General features: G+C 35.2%; 3 protein-coding genes across 3 annotated transcripts; all 3 read left to right on the top strand.

Moving 5' to 3' along the window:
* The first annotated feature begins 10560 nt into the window (after positions 1–10560).
* On the top strand, positions 10561–11661 carry LOC138348160 (uncharacterized). The gene has a single exon (XM_069296773.1). The coding sequence runs from the start codon at positions 10561–10563 to the stop codon at positions 11659–11661; it is 1101 nt and encodes a 366-aa protein (XP_069152874.1).
* LOC138348161 (uncharacterized) lies at positions 11662–20564 on the top strand. Its single transcript, XM_069296774.1, has 4 exons — positions 11662–11740; positions 11852–13081; positions 13270–14059; positions 14221–20564. The coding sequence occupies exons 1-4, from the start codon at positions 11662–11664 to the stop codon at positions 15803–15805; spliced, it is 3684 nt and encodes a 1227-aa protein (XP_069152875.1). The 3' UTR covers positions 15806–20564.
* LOC138348162 (uncharacterized) lies at positions 15831–17017 on the top strand. Its single transcript, XM_069296775.1, has 2 exons — positions 15831–15937; positions 15994–17017. The coding sequence occupies exons 1-2, from the start codon at positions 15831–15833 to the stop codon at positions 17015–17017; spliced, it is 1131 nt and encodes a 376-aa protein (XP_069152876.1).
* Positions 20565–21798: the final 1234 nt, after the last annotated feature.

Here is a 21798-nt window from a genome sequence, read left to right on the forward strand (position 1 = left end):
TCAACAGAAAGTAATGCGGAAGACTTAAACTCATTAAATAAAGACCAATTCATTAACTTCTAAAATTCAACATCTATTATTCCCCAAAATCTGGAAGTCATCACCACAAGAACATCTATTTTAAACTACTAATTCTAAGAGTTTCTAAGAAGCTAAAATACATAAGAAGCTAGTCCATGCCGGAAGTTCAAGGCATCAAGACTTGAAGAAGAAGATCCAGTCCAAGCTAGAAGCATTAGCTCACCCTGAATTTCCGATGTAGTAAGACTGCTTGAATTACTGTTGAGTTGAAGACGATGGCACGTTTGCTGCACTCCACAAATAAACAAGAAGAAAACATAAAAGTAGGGGTCAGTACAAAACACGGGTACTGAGTAGATATCATCGGCCAACTCAAAATAGAAATCAATATATACCAAGTAATATCATAAAATCAACTATGATACTCAACATGTAGCAATCAACAAATACTATATCATTAACAATTACCGTCAAGTTCACACATGAGGACTCAAGCCTCGATACCATACTCATTTGGGAATCATGTTCATTAGATTGAGTATATTAACATCTTTCAAGATTCATTATCTTTATTTCTCTTGTGTCGGTACGTGACACTCCGCTCCCTCAATATTCATTAATCCTCTTGTGTCGGTACGTGACACTCCGATCCCCTAAATCTATGTGTCGGTTCGTGACACCCGATCCCCTAAATCTATGTGTCGGTTCGTGACACCCGATCCCCTAATTCTACGTGTCGGTTCGTGACACCCGATCCCCTAATACTACGTGTCGGTTCGTGACACCCGATCCCCTAATACTACGTGTCGGTTTGTGACACCCGATCCCCTAATACTACGTGTCGGTTCGTGACACCCGATCCCCTAATTCTACGTGTCGGTTCGTGACACCCGATCCCCTAATACTACGTGCCGGTTCGTGACACCCGATCCCCTAATACTACGTGTCGGTTCGTGACACCCGATCCCCTAATTCTACGTGTCGGTTTGTGACACCCGATCCCCTAATACTACGTGTCGGTTCGTGACACCCGATCCCCTAATTCTACGTGTCAGTTCGTGACACCCGATCCCCTAAATCTACGTGTTGGTTCGTGACACCCGATCCCCTAATCTCCTTCCATCAATTCATCAAGCCTTCTTTCTTACCAAGGCATCATCATTAACAAGAGATTAGGTTTTTATCAAGATTTGGGATTCAATAGCTTCATCATGCTTAATATAATCACAATTATATAATCACGTTCATGCATGCATACAATTAAGCACATAGCAGGATTTTACAATACTACCAATACATATCATTCTCTATTAAGAGTTTACTATGAAAGCATGAAAACCATAACCTACCTCCACCGAAAAATTGAAATCAAGCAAGTTAATCCTCAAAACTTGGTGCTTTCCTCTTCTCTCGATCGTTTCTCTCTCTCCCTTCTTGTTCTTTCTATTTTCTTATTCAAACCCTCTTTCTTTTACCCTAATTAGTATATAATTAAGAATAAAAGATGACAATAATACCCCACTAATTAACTTAAGGTTACCTCTTTTAACCCCCAAGAATTTGAGTTATTAATATAAACCCACGAAATATATAATTATAGCAGGAATAGTCCAAAACGCCCCTTTAAAACTTAACCAGAAATTCGACTCCAACTGGAATTACGCAAGCTGTGACGGGCCGTCGCGCCTGCGACGGTCCGTCCTGCTGTCCGTCGCATAGTTCAGAAACTTGATTTTGGGTGAATGGCCTGTGACGGTCCGTCCTGCCACTCCGTTACGAAGTTCAGAGAGTCGATTTTCAGTACCCAATTCAGATTTTCTAAGTGTTTTGAAACGAGACTCTGCGACGGTCCGTCGTGCCCATGACGGTCCGTCGTTGGGTCCGTCGCCTCAGCCTGTTTTTCCAGAATAAAATCTGCTGCTCAAAACGACTAAACAGGTCGTTACATAAGTGTAATTGAATAATTAATGGGTGAGGCCCATAATTTATAAGTATTTCCTTTTACTATTTGGGCCAGATGATTAAATAAAGTTAATGAAATTTACTACTAGTATACCTAATTATTTTATATTTAGAAAAGAGAGAAGCACATACACATACTTGGGCAAACGAACGGAAGAGGGAGACTTCGAATTCATAGATCGGGTAATGAGTAATTAATCTTGATTCTCCTTAAATTATATTATATGTAATTAAGCATATTAAATTGATTGAGAAAGTATTGAAAATTTAGTGGTATGTTACTAACGTTTAATAGTTTTGGAAGGGGGACAAAGCCTGCTTGCAATCATTGGCTAATCATTGCCAAATGATTGAAGTAATTGGCTTACAAAAAAATTTAATTGTGGGGATCAAATTATATAGGAACTGGTATATGGAGTTAAGTTCTGTAAATTTTTGTTCATCCTCGAAATTATACGCTATCGGTCAAGTATATTATTTTATTTTATTATTTAAAAATAATGTCTTTAAATATTGGGAGTAATATTAATTATATATAATTATGTGAATATTGTTAACATTTTGTTATTTGAGAATTTAAGATTTAACTCTAGGTTTGAGATTTAGCAAAGATGAATCTTGACATATAAATTGTATGAAGATTAGGAGCTTCATTTGAGATATGAATAAGTTTTTGGGTCTAGATAAACATAATATAGTATGAGTGTCTACAAACTCGTGTGCTTACAAATATTGCAAAATTGGTAGATAGGAAATGTTCTAAAGCTTTGCAAAAAGGGAAGGAAAAATCTTGAGGATTTCGTGGCACATTTCCGGCATTCGAGGTATGTTAAGACTTTTAGACTTGTTGAAGGACGTTTTCCTAATTAAAAATTAAAAATGAAAATAGACAAAGGGGTAAGGGCAAAAGATGGGGGTCTCGTATCAATGGTGTGAGGGGCATTGGTACGAGTACCGGTGTTATAAAACAGAAAGTTACTACTATAAAATGTGGATTGTAATTTGAAGATTGCCAAAGCATATGGGCATTAACTGATATATTATTGACTTGAAATTTTTGTGTGATTGTGTTTTATTTATTACACCCGTATAGTTGTGATAATTGAGGTGGTTGTGTATTATGTCGATATTGATTGAGTGAGATGCATCATCATCTCCTTATTTTGAAATAATATTGTATACATGCATTGACATGAGATTGAGTATAAGCTGGGCACGTGGAGATTGTCCGTGCTGGGGATGGTAAGATGTTAAGATTGTAATTTGGGCACGTGAAGACCGTCCGTGCGGAAATTGTTTGATATTATGATGGTGCATTGAGATCGTCCGCACAGACACGTGGAGATCGTCTGTGTCGGTATATGGACCCCGCGAGTCCCCCATGGGTCATGAACTCTCGATGTATTTTCGAGGAGTATCATGTATATACGGTTGAGAGAGTACTGGGTATTCTGAGGCATATCATTTCATGGTGTCATATTGCATTGCATCTCATGACATCCCTCATTCTTGGTGATTATGTGTTTTATTTGGTGGTTGGAAGTTACTTGATGTTTGGTTACCTTTATTTGATGAAACTTGACTGGTAATAGTAACATAAACTTTTATAATTAAAGAATAAATTTTTCTTATATAAACTCCCGTCACTACTTCTTCGTTGTCGGTCAATGAGATATACTGAGTACACGTGATTTCGTACTCATACTACACTTGCTGCACTATTTTGTGGTGCAGATTTAATTTCAAATTTCGGGCATGTTCTTGAAGCTTGAATATGAGTTTGGATTGTCTTGGAGTTGTGGTGCGTTGCTTGGGATACTCTGCGACCGACACCTTCAATCGACCTCTATTATTAGTTTTTTTTGGTATTCTGATAGGATATTTATTATGTTTAGATTTTCATATTAGTTGGACTTGTATCCTCGTGTAGAAGCTCTTGTACTTATGACAATAAATCTTGGGGATGATATTTTTATTTTCCACACTCATTTTGAATACTTAGTATGTTATATATATTAGTTGATATTATCTTTTCACGTTTAAGTTGAAATGGTGAAATGTATTGGGTTGGCTTACCTATCGGTTGGGAACATAGGTGCCATCATGACTCGTGATTTTTGGGTCGTGACAGTAATAATATAATATATTAAAAAAACATAATTATAAATCATAAAATTGGCTCTTCAATTCGTTGTTGAAACAAAAGAAGTAACACATATTGTTTGAAAATAGCATAAAAAATAATGTAAATTAAAAGCAAAATGACAACTAAAAATATTTAAGAATTATATAAGAAATTTAGTTGATTTTCTTAAAAGTATTTATGTCACATAAAATGAAACAAAAAGAGTAACATATTGAAAACGATATAAAAATGATACAAATCACAATTAATTAACAACTTCAAAATATATTTAACAAAAACACATACAAAAAATTATATTGACTCTCCAAATTTCATCTGTGTCGCATAAAATGAAACAAAGAACTACTCCTAATTTATGCCACTCACATTTCTTTTTAGCTAGTCCCAAAAAAAAGGTCACATTTCTTTGCTAAATAACAATTTGACTATAAAATGTCTATTTTACACTTAGGGGTGTTTCGTTACTAGTTACAGTTATGCAGGTAGTAGCCATACAAGGTTTAGTTATGAAGATATTAGTTATGCATGTAGACACGTAATTTTTGACCGAATTTAACTTTAACACCAACATTTAGAGCATAAATAATTTTATCAATCTAAATTAAATATATTTTGACTTTTTATTATTTTCATTAAGTTTATTTAAAAGATATAAAAATAAACAACATAAATATAATTTTTATTAGATAAGTTTATTTTGATTGTTAAAAAAAAAGATATATATATATATATATATATATATATATATATATATTACATATATTATTTAAATAAACTAATATTTCTTAATTATGTCTTTTTTGTTTTAATTACCCATTTACCTTTATTTATTTATTTACTCAAAACAATTAATAATTATATAATTATCATTTATATATATATATATATATATATATATATATATATATATATAATATTAAAAAAAGAAAAAAAGAAAGAAAGAAAACCCACGACCCCACTCCCCATTACCCCACTTTATCCCACTCCCCATTCACCCCCACGACCTGCACACACTACACTAAACACAAAATATAAAAAAAGAAATGGATCAGACAACAAAAAGAAAAGAGAAATCAACGAAAAAAAAAGGAACATCAGAAAGGTAAAAAAAAAAGAACGAAAGGGAGGAAAAATCAAGGAAAAGAAGGCAACACATACGTAAAAAATATTATTCTCATCTTATTACTTTTTTGAAAATCACAAACAAAGGTTGAGTTTTAAGGTTCACTTCGTGGTTTCAAGTTCGATGTTCCTTATTCGAATTGTTTTCTTTTGGTGGAATTTTCGCAAGAGGTACCTTTTTTTTTTTAATACAATTTAATATCATGTTTATACAAGCACTGATTACAATATATTAAAGTTGTCAAATTTCATATGTGGTTAAACCGTTATGTTTTATATGAAGTTTGTTCAAATATTTAATATCAGCTTTATGTTTAGATCCTTTATATAGTTTTATTTTGTGTGAAGTTGCTATAACAAACCGTAGTTTATTTCATATTAAATAATTCATAGTTTATTTCATGCCTAAGTAAAATTATTGTCTAAGTCTATTCTTATTTTTCATGTTTAGTTTTTAATGATAATATGTGTAGTTATTATAATTCTAATGATAATATGTATAGTTATCCAAATTTTTATTTTCACGTCTTACTAATTTGAATGAATTTTTTGTTTGGTTGTGTTTAGAAATGTATTAAATTATATTTTATATTATATTATGTGTGTTGTCTTACATTATTATTTTTAGATTCTATAAAAAATAATAATAATAAACTTGTTAGGAGAGGATAATAAATTGAAAGAAAAAAAGATTAAAAAAATAAAAAAAATAAAAATAATAACAATAAAAATGGAATAAGGAAAAGAGGTAGAATACGTGAATAAGAAAAGAAAAGAAAAGTAGTGAAGAAGGAATGTTCGAATTAGAAAAAAAATAATAAAAAATAAAAAATAAATATATAATAAAAAGAATGTAAAAAATGTACACGAAAAAGTAAAAAAAAATACTTTAAAAATGAAAAGATACAAAAAGTATAGTGTTAAAAATATGTGAAATATTTTATTATTATCATAAAAAAAACTATTAAAAAGGGTAAAAAAAAAAGAAGAAGAAAATCAATGTAAAAAAAAATAAAAATACAAAAAAAAAGAGAGAAATTAAGAAATAAGCAAAATGTTGAAAGAATAATAAAAAATAATAATGTATAAAAACTTGCATGCTTCTAAAATTGGATGGTTTTAAATATGTTAATATAAATCAAAGAATGAGGGTAAATACATTTGTCTTAATAATACAATATTCATAAATTAGTTTAAGTCATGAATTTCCATAAAGCGACCATGCTAGAACCACGGGATCGAGGGGTGCCTAATACCTTCCCTTTGTTCAACCGAATTCCTTACTCGATTTTTGAGTTCGCAGACCATAAAATAATGAGTCAACTTCCTTTTGATTAGAGATGTAAATAAGGTGACTTGGAACACCGTAAGTCAATTCCAAGCGGCGACTCTAAGAAAAAAAATAATAATCCCCTAATCAATAACGTCACTTAAATTGGAAAAACCCATACGCCGCCGCGCGAAAAAAGGGCTGTGACATCTCTGGCGACTCCGCTGGGGACCTAGAATTCGAGATTGTAAACATGGACTTTTACATGACTTAATTATGTATTTACGTACTTATCGATTTGTGAATATTGTGTTTAATTGCATAATATGTTATTTATTTACTTATTTACCCTTTTGATAATATGTTAATTATCATATAATTGTTTTTCCTCCGCGCATCCATCTGAGTCTTCTGAGATACTTTACTCGGAGATGCGATTACGCTCCCGAGCCATGAGATACCAGAGATGCAGCAACGCTCCTGGGAAGGATTCTATAGTAACACATGTCTTAGGATGGGAAGGACTAACAGTGAGGCCAGAAAGCCCTGCTACTGGTAAGTTGTCCCTTCTCGACTCGAGTAGTCCGCTCGTTTTATGGCCAGTCTAGACACCTTCCCTATTAGATTGTTTACCTAGTAAAACAAGCCTCAACAATGACTATCCCTAATAGGATTCGATTTATCTGTATCATGCATAATGTTGAATTAATGGGGAGCTCGACACAAGGGTCGAGCCTGTCTAAGAGAAGTATCCCGACTTGAGACTATCATGTACATTATTTTGTGTTATTTGTTGCATTATGGGGAAGACTATACAAATGTTGATCGGCTTTAGATGAATGAATTATAATGAAAAATTAATTATAACGAAAAATACCAAATTAAAGTTTTGACATAATTCTTTCATTAAACACAGTTTTTTCTATCAAAATTCATATTTCTTTTACAAATAGAAAAATCTATTATTACCATCAAAGTTTCTCTATATATTTAAAAATAAAAAAAAAAGATTGAAAATTTAATCAACAAAATAAAATACAATCGAACATATTAATATTTTTAGTTTTGAAAAAATTTTAAGGGCTATTTGTATATATATATTTTTTTCTCATTCTTCCTTTAATAACTATTTTTTTAAAAAAAACAAATAAATAAAAATAAAAAATAAAATAAAAATAAAATTGTTTTTTTTGTGTGTGCATGTGTAAGACTATTTTATTAAAAAAATAATAAAAATTTTGCTTTTTTTTGTGTGTGTATGATTTCTACTTATTCTTATTTAAAAAATATATTGTATTATAAAAAAATTTACTTTTTTTGTGTGTTTGATTTTTCCGTTATTCTTGTTAAAAAATATATATTTTATTAAGCCTAGTTTGTCACTATCATAATAAAGGGAAATATGAATCCATATGGAAAGGGAGATAAGAGACAAAGAGAGGACCAATCACCTCGATTCATGATAGTGGATAAGGCCCCAACACTCTTGAAGACATGGTATGAAAATATGACAAACCAGGAACGAGGAATGGTGTTCAAACGCTTGGGATTTGTACGAAGCCTTTTGTATGTTGAGCCACGACGGGATTTGATAGAAGCACTAGTGCATTTTTGGGACCCATTAAGGAATGTATTCCGTTTTTCTGATTGTGAACTCACCCCCACCCTTGAAGAGATAGGGGCATTCATTGGAAAGGGTAAACATCTTCACAAAGAAGAGCCTATGATACCAAAACATATTAATGGGAGGAGGTTTCTAGAATTACTGCATATAAATGAGAGTGATATAGGCGGTTTTCTCAATAATGGATGGGTCCCGTTAGAATTTTTGTACAAAATATATGGCAAAAGTGATGGATTCGAAGTGTATGGAAAGAAACTCCGTAATAATGGGTGTCGTCTTACTTGGGAAGCACACAGTTATGATGCCTTCGTGGTGGCTTTTTTGGGAATCATGGTATTTCCAAAAAAGGGAGGAAAGATTAGCATGAACTTAGTTGCAGTCATTACAGCTTTTGAGAAGAAGCCTAATATCACCCTCGTACCAATGATTCTGGCAGACATCTATCGTGCTTTAACTATTTGCAAGGATGAAAAAGACTACTTTGAGGGATGCAATATGTTATTACAACTATGGATGATTGAACACATTCGTCATCACCCTTATGCAGTGGACTTTAAAGTAGAATGGAATGATTATATTGGAGGTCACAAAGAAAGAATCAAAGATCATAGTTTTCCGAAGGATATTGAAGCTTGGAAGCAACACCTCAATAATCTGACTGCTGACAAGATTGTGTAGAATTATCATTGGTTTCCATCGGCCGAGGTGATATACATGTCTACTTTTCGATCGTTCATTGTTCTAATGGGTCTTCGAGGTGTCCAACCTTACATGCCACTTAGAGTTATGCGACAACTTGGGCGACGCCAGTTTATACCACCCAATAAAGATATGCGTGAATTCATGTATGAGTTTCATCACAAGATACTTTTAAGGCAATCAGAGATATTTAAGATTTGGGGGGGATGCATACTCTCAAGTCCCCACGATATGGTGAAGGATCGCACAAGAGGCGAGGTGGACCAAGCATACTTAGACTGGGTTCATGATCAGCCCCTTCCTAAGGTTATGCCAGAAGGGTCAATAAAAGGACCTATATATCGAGAAGCAGAAATTGAGGTTAAGATTAAGCAAGCTCGCCTCAAAGTTGAAAGAAGCTACAAATCTACTCTGGATATCCTAAGTAATGACCTGAAAAACGCTAAAGAGGAGTTGGCCCAACGTGATGCGATATTTGAAGTTAGAGTTAGAAAACACCGCTCTACCATTCTAACCTTACAAGAAGACTTGGGCATTGCCACAGGCGCTATGGAGCAACAGGAAGAGGAGTATAAGAAAGAAAAGGCCCAACTTGTCTGCGCACAGTCTAGACTCCAAACTCAAGTTAAAGCCTCTATGGAACGGGAAAGAGAAATAGCAAGGCGTTTTAGTGCTTATCAGGCAGACTGTGAGATTGAGAGAGGTCAAAGAATAGTCGAGCGAGATGCACTCCAACTTCAAATTGAAGAACTCCAAGAACAAAAGGAAAATTTGACACATGAAGTCAATACTGCTCACCACTGGTTACAGAATTGTTATGACAATATGGATGAAGCCAGAGACCGAATACTACAACTCAGGGATGAACTCAACAGTGTTTATGCTAGATATTTACACCATAACAATGAGAGGTTGGGCCGACAGGCCCGTGCTTTGGCTCCATATCTACCGAAAGCGTTGGCGAAGATTTATAAGGGCCTTGGAGATGATTGAGATTCGAGGATTCAGTTTCTTTTAGAGTCTATTCTCTTAGTAGTGATTATTTCATTATTATTATTATTATTTTAGGGTTTTCTCTTTCTTTTCGTTTTGTTATTTTATTTCATTTAGAGTCTATCTAAGTCCTAGGTACTTCTGTTTTTTTTGTTTGTTTTATTCAAATCATTGTTTCAAATATTTGAAAATGAATGAAAAAGATTTACTTTCGGTCACCTTATGTGCATATGTCATGCAAAAAAAAAGTAAATTAATATAAAAAAATTATTATTATTAATATCTTCCTCGAACTATGCAAGATTTGATTCATGGGCCAAACATGATACGTAGGCAACCCAGGGGGTTCGATCCAAATTGTTATTACTATTATTATTATTATTATTATTTTATTTTTTTTCTTTCTTCTTTCTCTTAAAAATGATAATCATAATAAGAATAAATAAATAAACAAATAAGTAAATGAATAAGTAATAATAATGAAATATTAAAAAACTAATGAAGAGAAGAATGCGTAGGTAAGCCGGGATGAAACATGAGGTCCTCCATATTAGAAGTATGTATGTGGATACAATGTGCATAATTTCTTAACACTAATCGGTTTGTTACTCTATTCAGAGAGAGAGAGAGATAGAGAGAGAGACATACTAGCTTAAAGGTGGTTGGTTTGTGGTTAAACTTGCATCACATCCTTACAACACAAGATCGAAAGGGAAACAGAAAATGGCCCCCAGAGACGGAAATGAATCGAACAATGATGAGGAGATCCAAAACCAGATGACTTCACAAGAAACAGGGACAACAGAAGAGATAAGGGTGTTAAGACAACAAATGGCAGAGATGTACGAGGCTTGGATGAGTGGACAACCTCCACCATCTTCAATCCGAGACTATTTTAATACAAATATGTCTCACCCTATCCAGGTGTCGACAAGCGATCCGATATATCCCCCTGGATTCAGCCCCTATGCTAACACATTCAATATCGCTGGAACTTCCATGGTGCGCCCTTCAAATACGCCTGTGATAAGTAATCCACTCTTTGTGTCAACTGCCCCGACTAACAGCATCTCGCAGCCAATGATGGTGCCCAAATCCGACAGCGATCCTCCGCCCAAAGTTCGGCGTGATCAGAATTGCACTCTTGAAGAGGCCATTAAAATTCCAAGCTCTCATCCCCACATTCATCAATATAGTTCCCCTGTCAAAATTGAGAAGATGGTCAAGAATGAGGAACATGAAGAAATGACTAAGAAAATGAAGAGTTTGGAACAAAGTATAAGAGATATGCAAGGACTAGGAGGCCACAAAGACATCTCGTTCAGTGACTTGTGTATGTTTCCTCATGTCCACTTGCCTGCTGGTTTTAAAATTCCAAAGTTTGAAAAATACGATGGTCACGGAGACCCCATAGCTCATCTAAAGAGATATTGCAACCAATTGAGGGGTGCAGAGGGCAAAGAAGAGTTACTTATGGCCTATTTTGGGGAAAGCTTAATAGGGATTGCATCTGAGTGGTTCATAGATCAGGATATCACTAACTGGCACACATGGGATGATTTGGCTCGATGTTTTGTACAACAATTCCAATATAATATTGACATTGTTCCAGATCGCTCCTCGTTATCCAACATGAGAAAAAAGACCACGGAAAATTTTCGTGAATATGCTATCAGATGGAGGGAACAAGCTGCTAGGGTTAAACCACCGATGAAGGAGTCAGAGATGATTGATGTTTTTCTCCAGGTGCAAGAACCTGATTACTTTCACTATCTGCTTTCTGCCGTAGGGAAGACATTCACTGAAGTTATTAAGGTAGGGTAAATGGTGGAAAATGGCATAAAGTATGGAAAGATTGTAAGTCAAGCTGCCTTAAAAGCCACAATACAAGTGCTTCAAAATGGTTCTGGAAATATTGGAGGGAAGAAGAGAAGGGAGGATGTGGCCGCTATTGTATCAGCGCCTAGAACTCATGTCTAAGGTAATTCCTCACAACACTATTTTCCTTCCCAAGCTCCACAATATTCTGTCCCATACACTCCATATCATGTTTTTAATGCACAACCAATTGCACCCCCTTCTTATCCACAATGGCGTGCACCAACTCCACAAAATCATCCACCACCCCCACAAGTTTATCAAAACACTGCTAGAATTCCTTTCCGTCCCAGACCACAATACAAAAAGGGAAATGGCGTTAAAGGTGAGTTCACTCCCATTGGGGAGTCGTATGCTAGCTTGTTTCAAAAATTAAGGACGTTGAATGTTTTGAGTCCTATTGAGAGAAAGATGTCGAATCCTCCCCCGAGAAATTTGGATTATTCTCAACATTGCGCATATTGTTCTAATGCCCCAGGTCACAACATAGAGAGATGTTGGTATTTGAAAAGATCCATTCAGGATTTAATCGATTCTAATCGAATTATAGTTGAAAGTCCGAGTGGACCCAACATCAATCAAAATCCATTGCCGAGGCATACTGAAATAAACATGCTAGAAATGATGAAGGGTCATGAAGATTTTGCATCTCCGTATAAGCCAATCCTTAGGGTTGGAACTGGCATTGAGAAGTCAGCAAATGTTGTTGATTTAACAAAAATGATGCCTTTAGGGGCGGAAAGTGTGTTAGAAAAGTTGAGTCCATCAAACACACCCATCTTAACTGTGAAAGGAGCCCTTGAAGATGTTTGGGCAAGTCCGAGTAAGGCAAAATCGTTTGTTCCAAAAAGGCCAAACAAACCTATCTTGATCGTGCAAGGGGCCCATATTCCTCCTGTGATTATCAGGCCAGTATCCCAGCTCCCAATGACTAACCCCAAAGCTGTTCCTTGGAATTATGAACCTACTGTCGTGACATACAAGGGAAAAGAAGTTGCTGAAGAAATAGATGAAGTGGGAGGAATAACCCGTTCAGGAAGATGTTATGTTCCGATGGAGTTAAGGAAAACTAAAAATGACCAAATACAAGTAAAGAGTCCGGTCACTGAAGGAGAGGCAGAGGAATTTCTAAGGAAGATGAAACTATCAGACTACTCCGTGGTGGAACAATTAAGAAAAACTCCAGCCCAAATCTCTTTGTTGTCTTTGCTAATACATTCTGATGAACATCGTAAGGCTGTAATGAAAATTTTGAATGAAGCACATGTTCCTAGTAAAGTTACAGTGAGTCAGTTAGAGAAGATTGCTGGGAGAATATTTGAGGTAAACCGCATCACCTTTTCAGATGATGAACTACCCAAAGAAGGTACAAGACATAACCAAGGCCTACATATCACTGTAAAGTGTGAGCTTTCATATGTCACTCGAGTTCTAATTGATGGAGGATCTGGAGCAAATATTTGTCCTTTATCAACTCTACAAAATTGAATGTTAGTGCTGAAAGGGTCCGACCCAACAATGTATGTGTTAGAGCTTTTGATGGGTCAAAAACAGATGTTATTGGTGAGATAGAGCTCGTACTAACCATAGGGCCTGTGGATTTCGCTGTGAATTTTCAAGTGTTGGATATCAACGCGTCCTACAATCTATTATTGGGGAGGCCATGGGTGCATAAGGCTGGAGCCGTCCCCTCAACATTGCATCAAATGATTAAGTTTGAATACGACCGACAAAAGGTAATTGTTTATGGTGAGGGGGATTTGTCAATCTACAAAGACTCTTCCTTCCCTTTTATCAATGCGGATAATGAGAATGAGGCACTAGTTTATCAAACTTCTGAGGTAGTGGTTATTGAGCATGTCCCCGAGGGGAGTGTCATTCCAAAACCAAATATGCCCATCGCGTCTGTAATGGTGGTGAATGAATTGCTGAAACATGGGTTTGAGCCGGGTAAAGGCTTAGGAATCTGCTTGCAAGGAAGATCTTATCCTGTGAGTCTACGAAAGAGCATCAGTACTTTTGGCTTAGGCTACCAACCTAGATTCGAGGACAAAATGAAGGCAAAGAAGCAGAAGAGAGATGTATGGTCACTTACTAAGCCTATACAACCAATCTACAAATCTTTCATCAAAGCCCGCGCAACAGAATCTTATCAATCATCTTTTCCAGAGCCAGTGATGAAAGTTAGCGAAGAAATGATCAACTATTTTCAAGATTTATTTGTCGAGGTTGATATGGTGGAACTCGGAGAAGGCACTAGCGACAGAGATGTGCAATTCATTGGTCCTGATGTCAATCTAAACAATTGGGAGACCACCCCTCTCCCCGTTAAAGACGAGTCTTGGTAGTCTGTCTTGTTTTTTCTTTTGTCATCCGATTCATTCAAGGATTGTAATTCGGATTTTATCTTGTCGTTTTATTTCAAACATTCTATTTCCCTTTTCAATAGGATGTAATTGCATCTTTATTTCAGTCTAATATATTTGTTCATTTTCTTTTATACAGTTCTTTCTATGCTAATTCTAGTGACATGACATGCATGCAGAATTTTTCGCCAGATCTTAATATCCAATCTAATCTTCGACCTAATATTGAAATAATAAGTCAAGAAATCGAACATGATGAAGACAGAGTATTTGAAGAAGTAAGGAGGGATTTCAATCATTTTGAAAATAAGTCAAATCTAAATATGAGTGAAACTGAGACGATAAATTTAGGGGATCAGGAAATTATTAAGGAGACTAAGATAAGTGTACATGTTCGACATCAAAAGGACGATATAATCCAGGCCCTATTTGATTACAAAGATATTTTTGCGTCATCTTATGATGACATGCCTGGATTAAGCACGGACATGGTTGTTCACAAGTTGCCAATTGATCCTAATTTTCCTCCGATAAAGCAGAAGTTGAGAAAACTCAAAACCGACATGAGTGTAATAATTAAAGAGGAGATCACAAAACAACTTGAGGCCAAAGTCATTCAAGTCACTCAATATCCTTCTTGGTTAGCCAATATCGTACCTGTCCCTAAGAAAGACGGCAAAGTTCGAATGTGTGTTGATTATCGTGATTTGAATAAGGCAAGTCCAAAAGATGATTTTCCTTTGCCTAACATCCATATTTTATTGGATAATTGTGCTAAACATGAGGTTGCATCTTTTGTGGATTGTCATGCGGGCTACCATCAGATTATTATGGATGATGAAGATGCAGAAAAAACATCTTTTATCACTCCATGGGGTACATATTGTTATCGTGTTATGCCTTTTGGATTAAAAAATGCAGTGGCAACTTATATGAGAGCAATGACAACCATGTTTCACAATATGATGCATAGAGAAATCGAAGTTTATGTGGATCATGTTATCATTAAATCTAAAAAACAGTCAGATCATGTGAAAGACTTAAGGAGATTCTTCGAAAGGCTCCGCAGGTACAATCTCAAGATTAATCCTGTAAAATGTGTATTTGGAGTACCATCGGGGAAGCTTTTGGGGTTTATACTCAGTCGAAGAGGTATCGAGTTGGATCCTTCAAAAATAAAAGCAATTCAAGAATTGCCACCTCCAAAGAACAAAACTAAGATTATGAGTCTTCTAGGAAGGTTAAACTACATCAGCAGATTCATTGCTCAACTCACAACAACTTGTGAGCCTATCTTTAAGTTGTTGAAAAAGAATGCCACAGTTGAGTGGACCGAAGAATGTCGAGAAGCTTTTGAAAGAATTAAGAATTACCTGTCGAATCCCCCTGTGTTGGTTCCTCCCGAGCCGGGAAGACCTTTGATATTGTATATGTCAGTACTTGATAATTCTTTTGGTTGTGTACTGGGTCAGAATGATGACACTGGGAAGAAAGAGCGGGCCATTTATTACCTCGGCAAGAAATTTACCGTTTACGAAGCAAAGTATACCCTTCTTGAAAGAACGTGTTGTGCCCTAACTTGGGTAGCACAGAAGTTGAAACATTATCTTTCGTCTTACACTACTTATCTCATCTCTTGTATGGATCCATTGAAATATATTTTTCAAAAGCCCAATGCCCACAGGCAGGCTTGCGAAATGGCAAATATTACTCACAGAGTTTGACATTATCTATATAACGCGGACCGCAATGAAAGCTCAAGCATTGGCAGATCATTTGGCAGAGAACCCAATTGATGAAGAATATGAACCGCTTAAAATCTATTTCCAGATGAAGAGATATCTTGTATCGATGAAGTTATTCACGATAACGATAAAGGTTAGAAGTTATTCTTTGATGGTGCCTCTAACAGGAAAGGAGTTGGAATAGGAGCTGTTCTTGTGTCTGAATCAGGGGAATATTACCCTATATCAGCGCAACTTAGATTCTATTGTACTAATAATATGTTTGAGTACGAAGCATGCATTTTGGGTCTGAGGTTAGCTGTTGACATGGGCATCCAAGAATTGTTAGTGTTAGGAGACTCAGACTTACTAGTTCATCAAATTCAAGGAGAATGGGAAACTCGAGACCCAAAGCTGATACCATATCAACATTGTTTACAAGGTCTTTGTCAACTATTCGTGTCGATAAAGTTTAGACACATTCCAAGAATGCACAATGAGATTGCAGATGCATTGGCCACTTTGTCTTCGATGCTCCAACACCCTGATGACGCCCATATCGATCCTTTATACATACAAATTCGTGATCAACATGCCTATTGCAACATGATTGAGGAGGAATTTGATGGTAAGCCTTGGTTTCATGATATCAAAACTTATCTTCAGTCTGGAGAATGTCCGTCAGATGTAACTAGTAATCAAAAAAGGACTATTCGACGACTAGCAAGGGGTTTTTTCTTAAGCGGAGGCATACTGTACAAGAAGACACCCGATTTAGGTCTTCTAAGGTGTGTAAATGCTCAAGAGGCTTCCACAATCATGATTGAAGTACACTCAGGAGTTTGTGGACCTCATATGAATGGATATGTTCTAGCCAAGAAAATACTTCGAGCAGGATATTATTGGCTCACCATGGAGCGGGATTCCATACGATTTGTTTGTAAATGTCATGAATGTCAAATACATGGTGATTTAATACATTTTCCCCCTTCTGAGTTGCATGCAATGTCGGCTCTATGGCCTTTCGTGGCATGGGGAATGGATGTGATTGGACCGATAGAACCAAAAGCGTCGAATGGTCACAGGTTCATCTTGGTGGCCATTGTGGGTGGAAGCAGTAACTTTCAAATCAGTGACCAAGAAGGTCGTGGTGGATTTCATCCATTTCAACATCATCTGTCGTTTTGGTATTCCAAAGGTGATTATAACTGACAATGCCACAAATCTCAACAGCCACTTAATGCAAGAGGTATGCTACCGATTTAAGATTGAGCATCGAAATTCGACTCCGTATCGCCCAAAGGCAAACGGGGCTGTAGAAGCTGCAAAAAAAATATAAAAAAGATACTTCGTAAGATGGTGCAAAGTTCTCGACAATGGCATGAAAAGTTGCCTTTTACTTTGTTGGGTTATCGCACTACAGTCCGTACGTCAGTGGGCGCTACCCCATATTCACTGGTATACGGGACTGAAGCAGTTATACCTGCAGAGATTGAGATCCCATCTTTACGAATCGTTGTGGAGGCTGAAATTGATGATGATGAATGGATCAAAACTCGGTTAGAGAAATTAAGTTTGATTGATGAGAAGCGTCTGACATCAGTATGTCATGGACAATTATATCAGAAAAGAATGGCACGGGCATACAACAAAAAGGTGCGTCCCGGACATTTTGAAGAGGGTCAATTAGTGTTAAGACGCATTTTGCCACATCATGCTGAAACCAAAGGCAAATTTTCTCCAAATTGGAGAGGACCATTCGTTGTTAAAAGGGTATTACCCAATGGTGCTCGTTACTTAGCAGATATAGAAGGCAAAGTGATAGAAACGGTCGTCAATGCTGATGTTGTGAAAAGATACTGCATATGATTGAGTTTCGACATTAGAAACCCTTATGTTTGGGCATGGTATTTCAAGGGTTGATTCAACGGGATCTCTTGGTTATGCTTTGTCCTTGACTTTTCAAAAAAAACAAAAAAAAACAAAAACAAATTGTCTGAACTACGTTTGACCTGATTCTTGTTTCGGCAAGATACGTAGGCAGCCCTAATATTGGGTTCGGTTCAACCAAATACAAATCCAAAAATTCATATTGTAGTATACTGGGGCAAAAGTCGTTTGTTTATTTATTCGGTTTCTTATCTCACAGCTCAAAATCAACCCCATCATCTAAAAAAAAAAGTCTTTGCGTCAGTCCTTGATATGTCGAGAATAAGTTGGTTAAAGGTAGGTAAAAATCCTGAATGGGCACCATAAGACAAATGTGAGTAAAAAGAAATAAAAATGAGAGAGTCATATTGGTGAAAACCCTAAGTGGGAACCGTAAGGCGAAAAGGAGTTGAATATAAGAGAGTCTTATTGGTGAAAATCCTGACATGCACCATAGGGCAGACGTGAGCTGGAGCAATTAACATGATTGAGTTTTAGCGGCAAAGACCTTCGTGAATACCACAAAGTCTATAAAGGTTCAGATTATTTATAGCTTCATTAAGTGTTGGGATTCCACATCAAGATTAAATAATCAATAATGGTTGATGAATAGATTGGATAGCCACGTCTGGAAATCAATTCAAATTGCATGACATGATCAATAGACTCGGCTTCCACACTCAGATAAGTTTTTCTTTCTTCTTCTAAAAAAAAGTCTTCATCAAATCTTTTCTTTTATTCTCATATAGTTCGCAATTTTCTTATACTTTTTTTCGTCACTTTTTTGGTATGTATTTGAGTCGAGTATTTGTCAAAAAAAAAACTATGAAGAAAATTCAAGACTCGCTACCAAGTCTCTAATCGGTACTAGGCAAAGCATCAGGCTACTGAGTTAATCTGTCTTCAAGTGTTGAATTCGAAAATTCTCTGATCCTATGAAGGATAAATAATGAGTGTTGGGAGATAAAGACATTGGATTTAGGTCCTAAAGTAAGCAAATTCGGATGAAAGTACTATCAATCAATAAGAAGAATTGACCGTTGGAAACAACCAAAGCGTCATAAGTGTTTGAGCCGCCCTTGTCGAAAGATGGAACCACAAACCAACCACCACCTTTTCAAACTCATAAATTTTCTTTGTTGAAGCAGGGACACAAGTTTTTTCAAGATTGAGGATTCGAGGAACCTAGATGTTCAACCTAGTTTGCCGCGAGCGAAAGGGAACCCTTACAATAAAGACTTGTGGAATATTATATGAAAGTTGGCTAATATATATCAAAATAGCAATTACTTCAATGTTGGAGTATTTATTTTATTTATTACTATTATTATTATTTTTCTCCTTGGAGGAACTTCCAAATAATGAAGATAGCATTCACAATATTTCGTTGGTATTATTAGTTTGTTGAAAATTTTATTAGCAAGACCCTCCTGGATAATGGGATTAGCAGGACCCTCCTGGATAATGGGAATAGCATGACCCTCCTGGATAATGGGATTAGCAGGACCCTCCTAGATAATGGGACTAGCAAGACCTTCCTGGATAATGGGATTAGCAGGACCCTCCTGGACAATGGGACTAGCAGGACCCTTCTGGATAATGGGACTAGCAGGACCCTCCTGGATAATGGGATTAGCAGGACCTTCATGGATAATGGGACTAGCAGGACCCTTCTGGATAATGGGATTAGCAAGACCCTCCTGGATAATGGGACTAGCAGAACCCTCCTGAATAATGGGACTAGCAGGACCCTCCTGGATAATGGGATTAACAGGACCCTCCTGGATAATGGGATTAGCAGGACCCTCCTTGATAATGGGATTAGCAGGACCCTCCTGGATAATGGGACTAGCAGGACCCTCATGAATAATGGGATTAAATTACTTCCTCATAGGATTAACACTTCCTAGTGTAGATTTTTAGTTTTATCTTCTCCTGAAATAAACACTTCCTAGCCGAAGTTTATGTTTTATATTTATATTTGCTAATAACTCACAAAAAATCTTCCCAGTAAAAACTGGGGCAAAAATTTTTTTTTTTTTTTTTTTTTTGTTTGTGGTGGTTCTCAGGTTTTCTCAAGCGAGACCGGGATTTGAACTTCAAGAACAAAGTTTCAAATTTTTTAGAATAATCAATTCCACAATGGTTAGAATTAGCTTCTTCAATGCACGTAGCAGCCTGACTTCCACACATCTTTTATTGGTCAACTACACGCATTCATTCAAGAGCATTTTTCAAGTTGTCATTTTGAAGAATGTCAAAAGTTCCGTCTAAGTGGCAAATTCAGCCTCCATTCCAATTCTAAGTTAAGATATTCACTCAAAAATCAAGGTGATATCTTAAAGTCAAAATTCAAGTGAAGATTCAAGAAAAGCTGCGTGGATGGAAGTTTGTACATTTGTTTTTCTTTTGACTAATAGTTTTCAATTTTTATGTAAGGATAAGAGCCGCGATCTGGAGCCTCGATGGAACCTCACTTAACTTCCAACTCATCACTTTATCTCCTCGAACTACAAGTGGCCTGATTCCCTTATCACCCGGGATATGTAGGATGTCCAAACAAGGACTCGGTCGCACAAATTTTGGTCTTTCAAATTAAAGTTCGGTCAAAACTTGTCACTTTGTCTACTTCTTTGTCTGAAAAACTCCTCGTGTTTCCAGTCAAAGAGGGGCAAACTGTAGACACGTAATTTTTGACCGAATTTAACTTTAACACCAATATTTAGAGCATAAATAATTTTATCAATCTAAATTAAATATATTTTGACTTTTTATTATTTTCATTAAGTTTATTTAAAAGATATAAAAATAAACAACATAAATATAATTTTTATTAGATAAGTTTATTTTGATTGTTAAAAAAAAGATATATATATTACATATATTATTTAAATAAACTAATATTTCTTAATTATGTCTTTTTTGTTTTAATTACCCATTTAGCTTTATTTATTTATTTACTCAAAACAATTAATAATTATATAATTATCATTTATATATATATATATATATATATATATATATATATATATATATATATATATATATATATATATTTAATATTTTAAAAAAAATCACGACCCCACTCCCCATTACCCCACTTTATCCCACTCCCCATTCACCCCCACGACCTGCACACACTACACTAAACACAAAATATAAAAAAAGAAAAGGATCAGACAACAAAAAGAAAAGAGAAATCAACGGAAAAAAAAGAAAGGAACATCAGAAAGGTAAAAAAAAAAAAGAACGAAAGGGAGGAAAAATCAAAGGAAAAGAAGGCAACACATACGTAAAAAATATTATTCTCATCTTATTACTTTTTTGAAAATCACAAACAAAGGTTGAGTTTTGAGGTTCACTTCGTGGTTTCAAGTTCGCGGTTCCTTATTCGAATGTTTTCTTTTGGTGGAATTTTGGCAAGAGGTACCATTTTTTATTATTTTTTTAAATATAATTTAATATCATGTTTATACAAGCACTGATTACAATATATTAAAGTTGTCAAATTTCACATATGGTTAAACTGTTATGTTTTATATGAAGTTTGTTCAAATATTTAATATCAACTTTATGTTTAGATCCTTTATATAGTTTTATTTTTTGTGAAATTGCTATAACAAACCGTAGTTTATTTCATATTAAATAATTCATAGTTTCTTTCATGCCTAAGTAAAATTATTGTCTAAGTCTATTCTTATTTTTCATGTTTAGTTTTTAATGATAATATGTGTAGTTATTATAATTCTAATGATAATATGTATAGTTATCCAAATTTTTATTTTCACGTCTTACTAATTTGAATGAATTTTTTGTTTGGTTGTATTTAGAAATGTATTAAATTATATTTTATATTATATTATGTGTGTTGTCTTACATTATTATTTTTAGATTCTATAAAAAATAATAATAATAAACTTGTTAGGAGAGGATAATAAATTGAAAGAAAAAAAGATTAAAAAATAAATAAATAAAAATAATAACAATAAAAATGGAATAAGGAAAAGAGGTAGAATACGTGAATAAGAAAAGAAAAGAAAAGTAGTGAAGAAGGAATGTTCGAA

This window comes from Solanum lycopersicum, chromosome 4 (genome assembly GCF_036512215.1).
Source record: "Solanum lycopersicum chromosome 4, SLM_r2.1".
NCBI lineage: Eukaryota > Viridiplantae > Streptophyta > Magnoliopsida > Solanales > Solanaceae > Solanum > Solanum lycopersicum.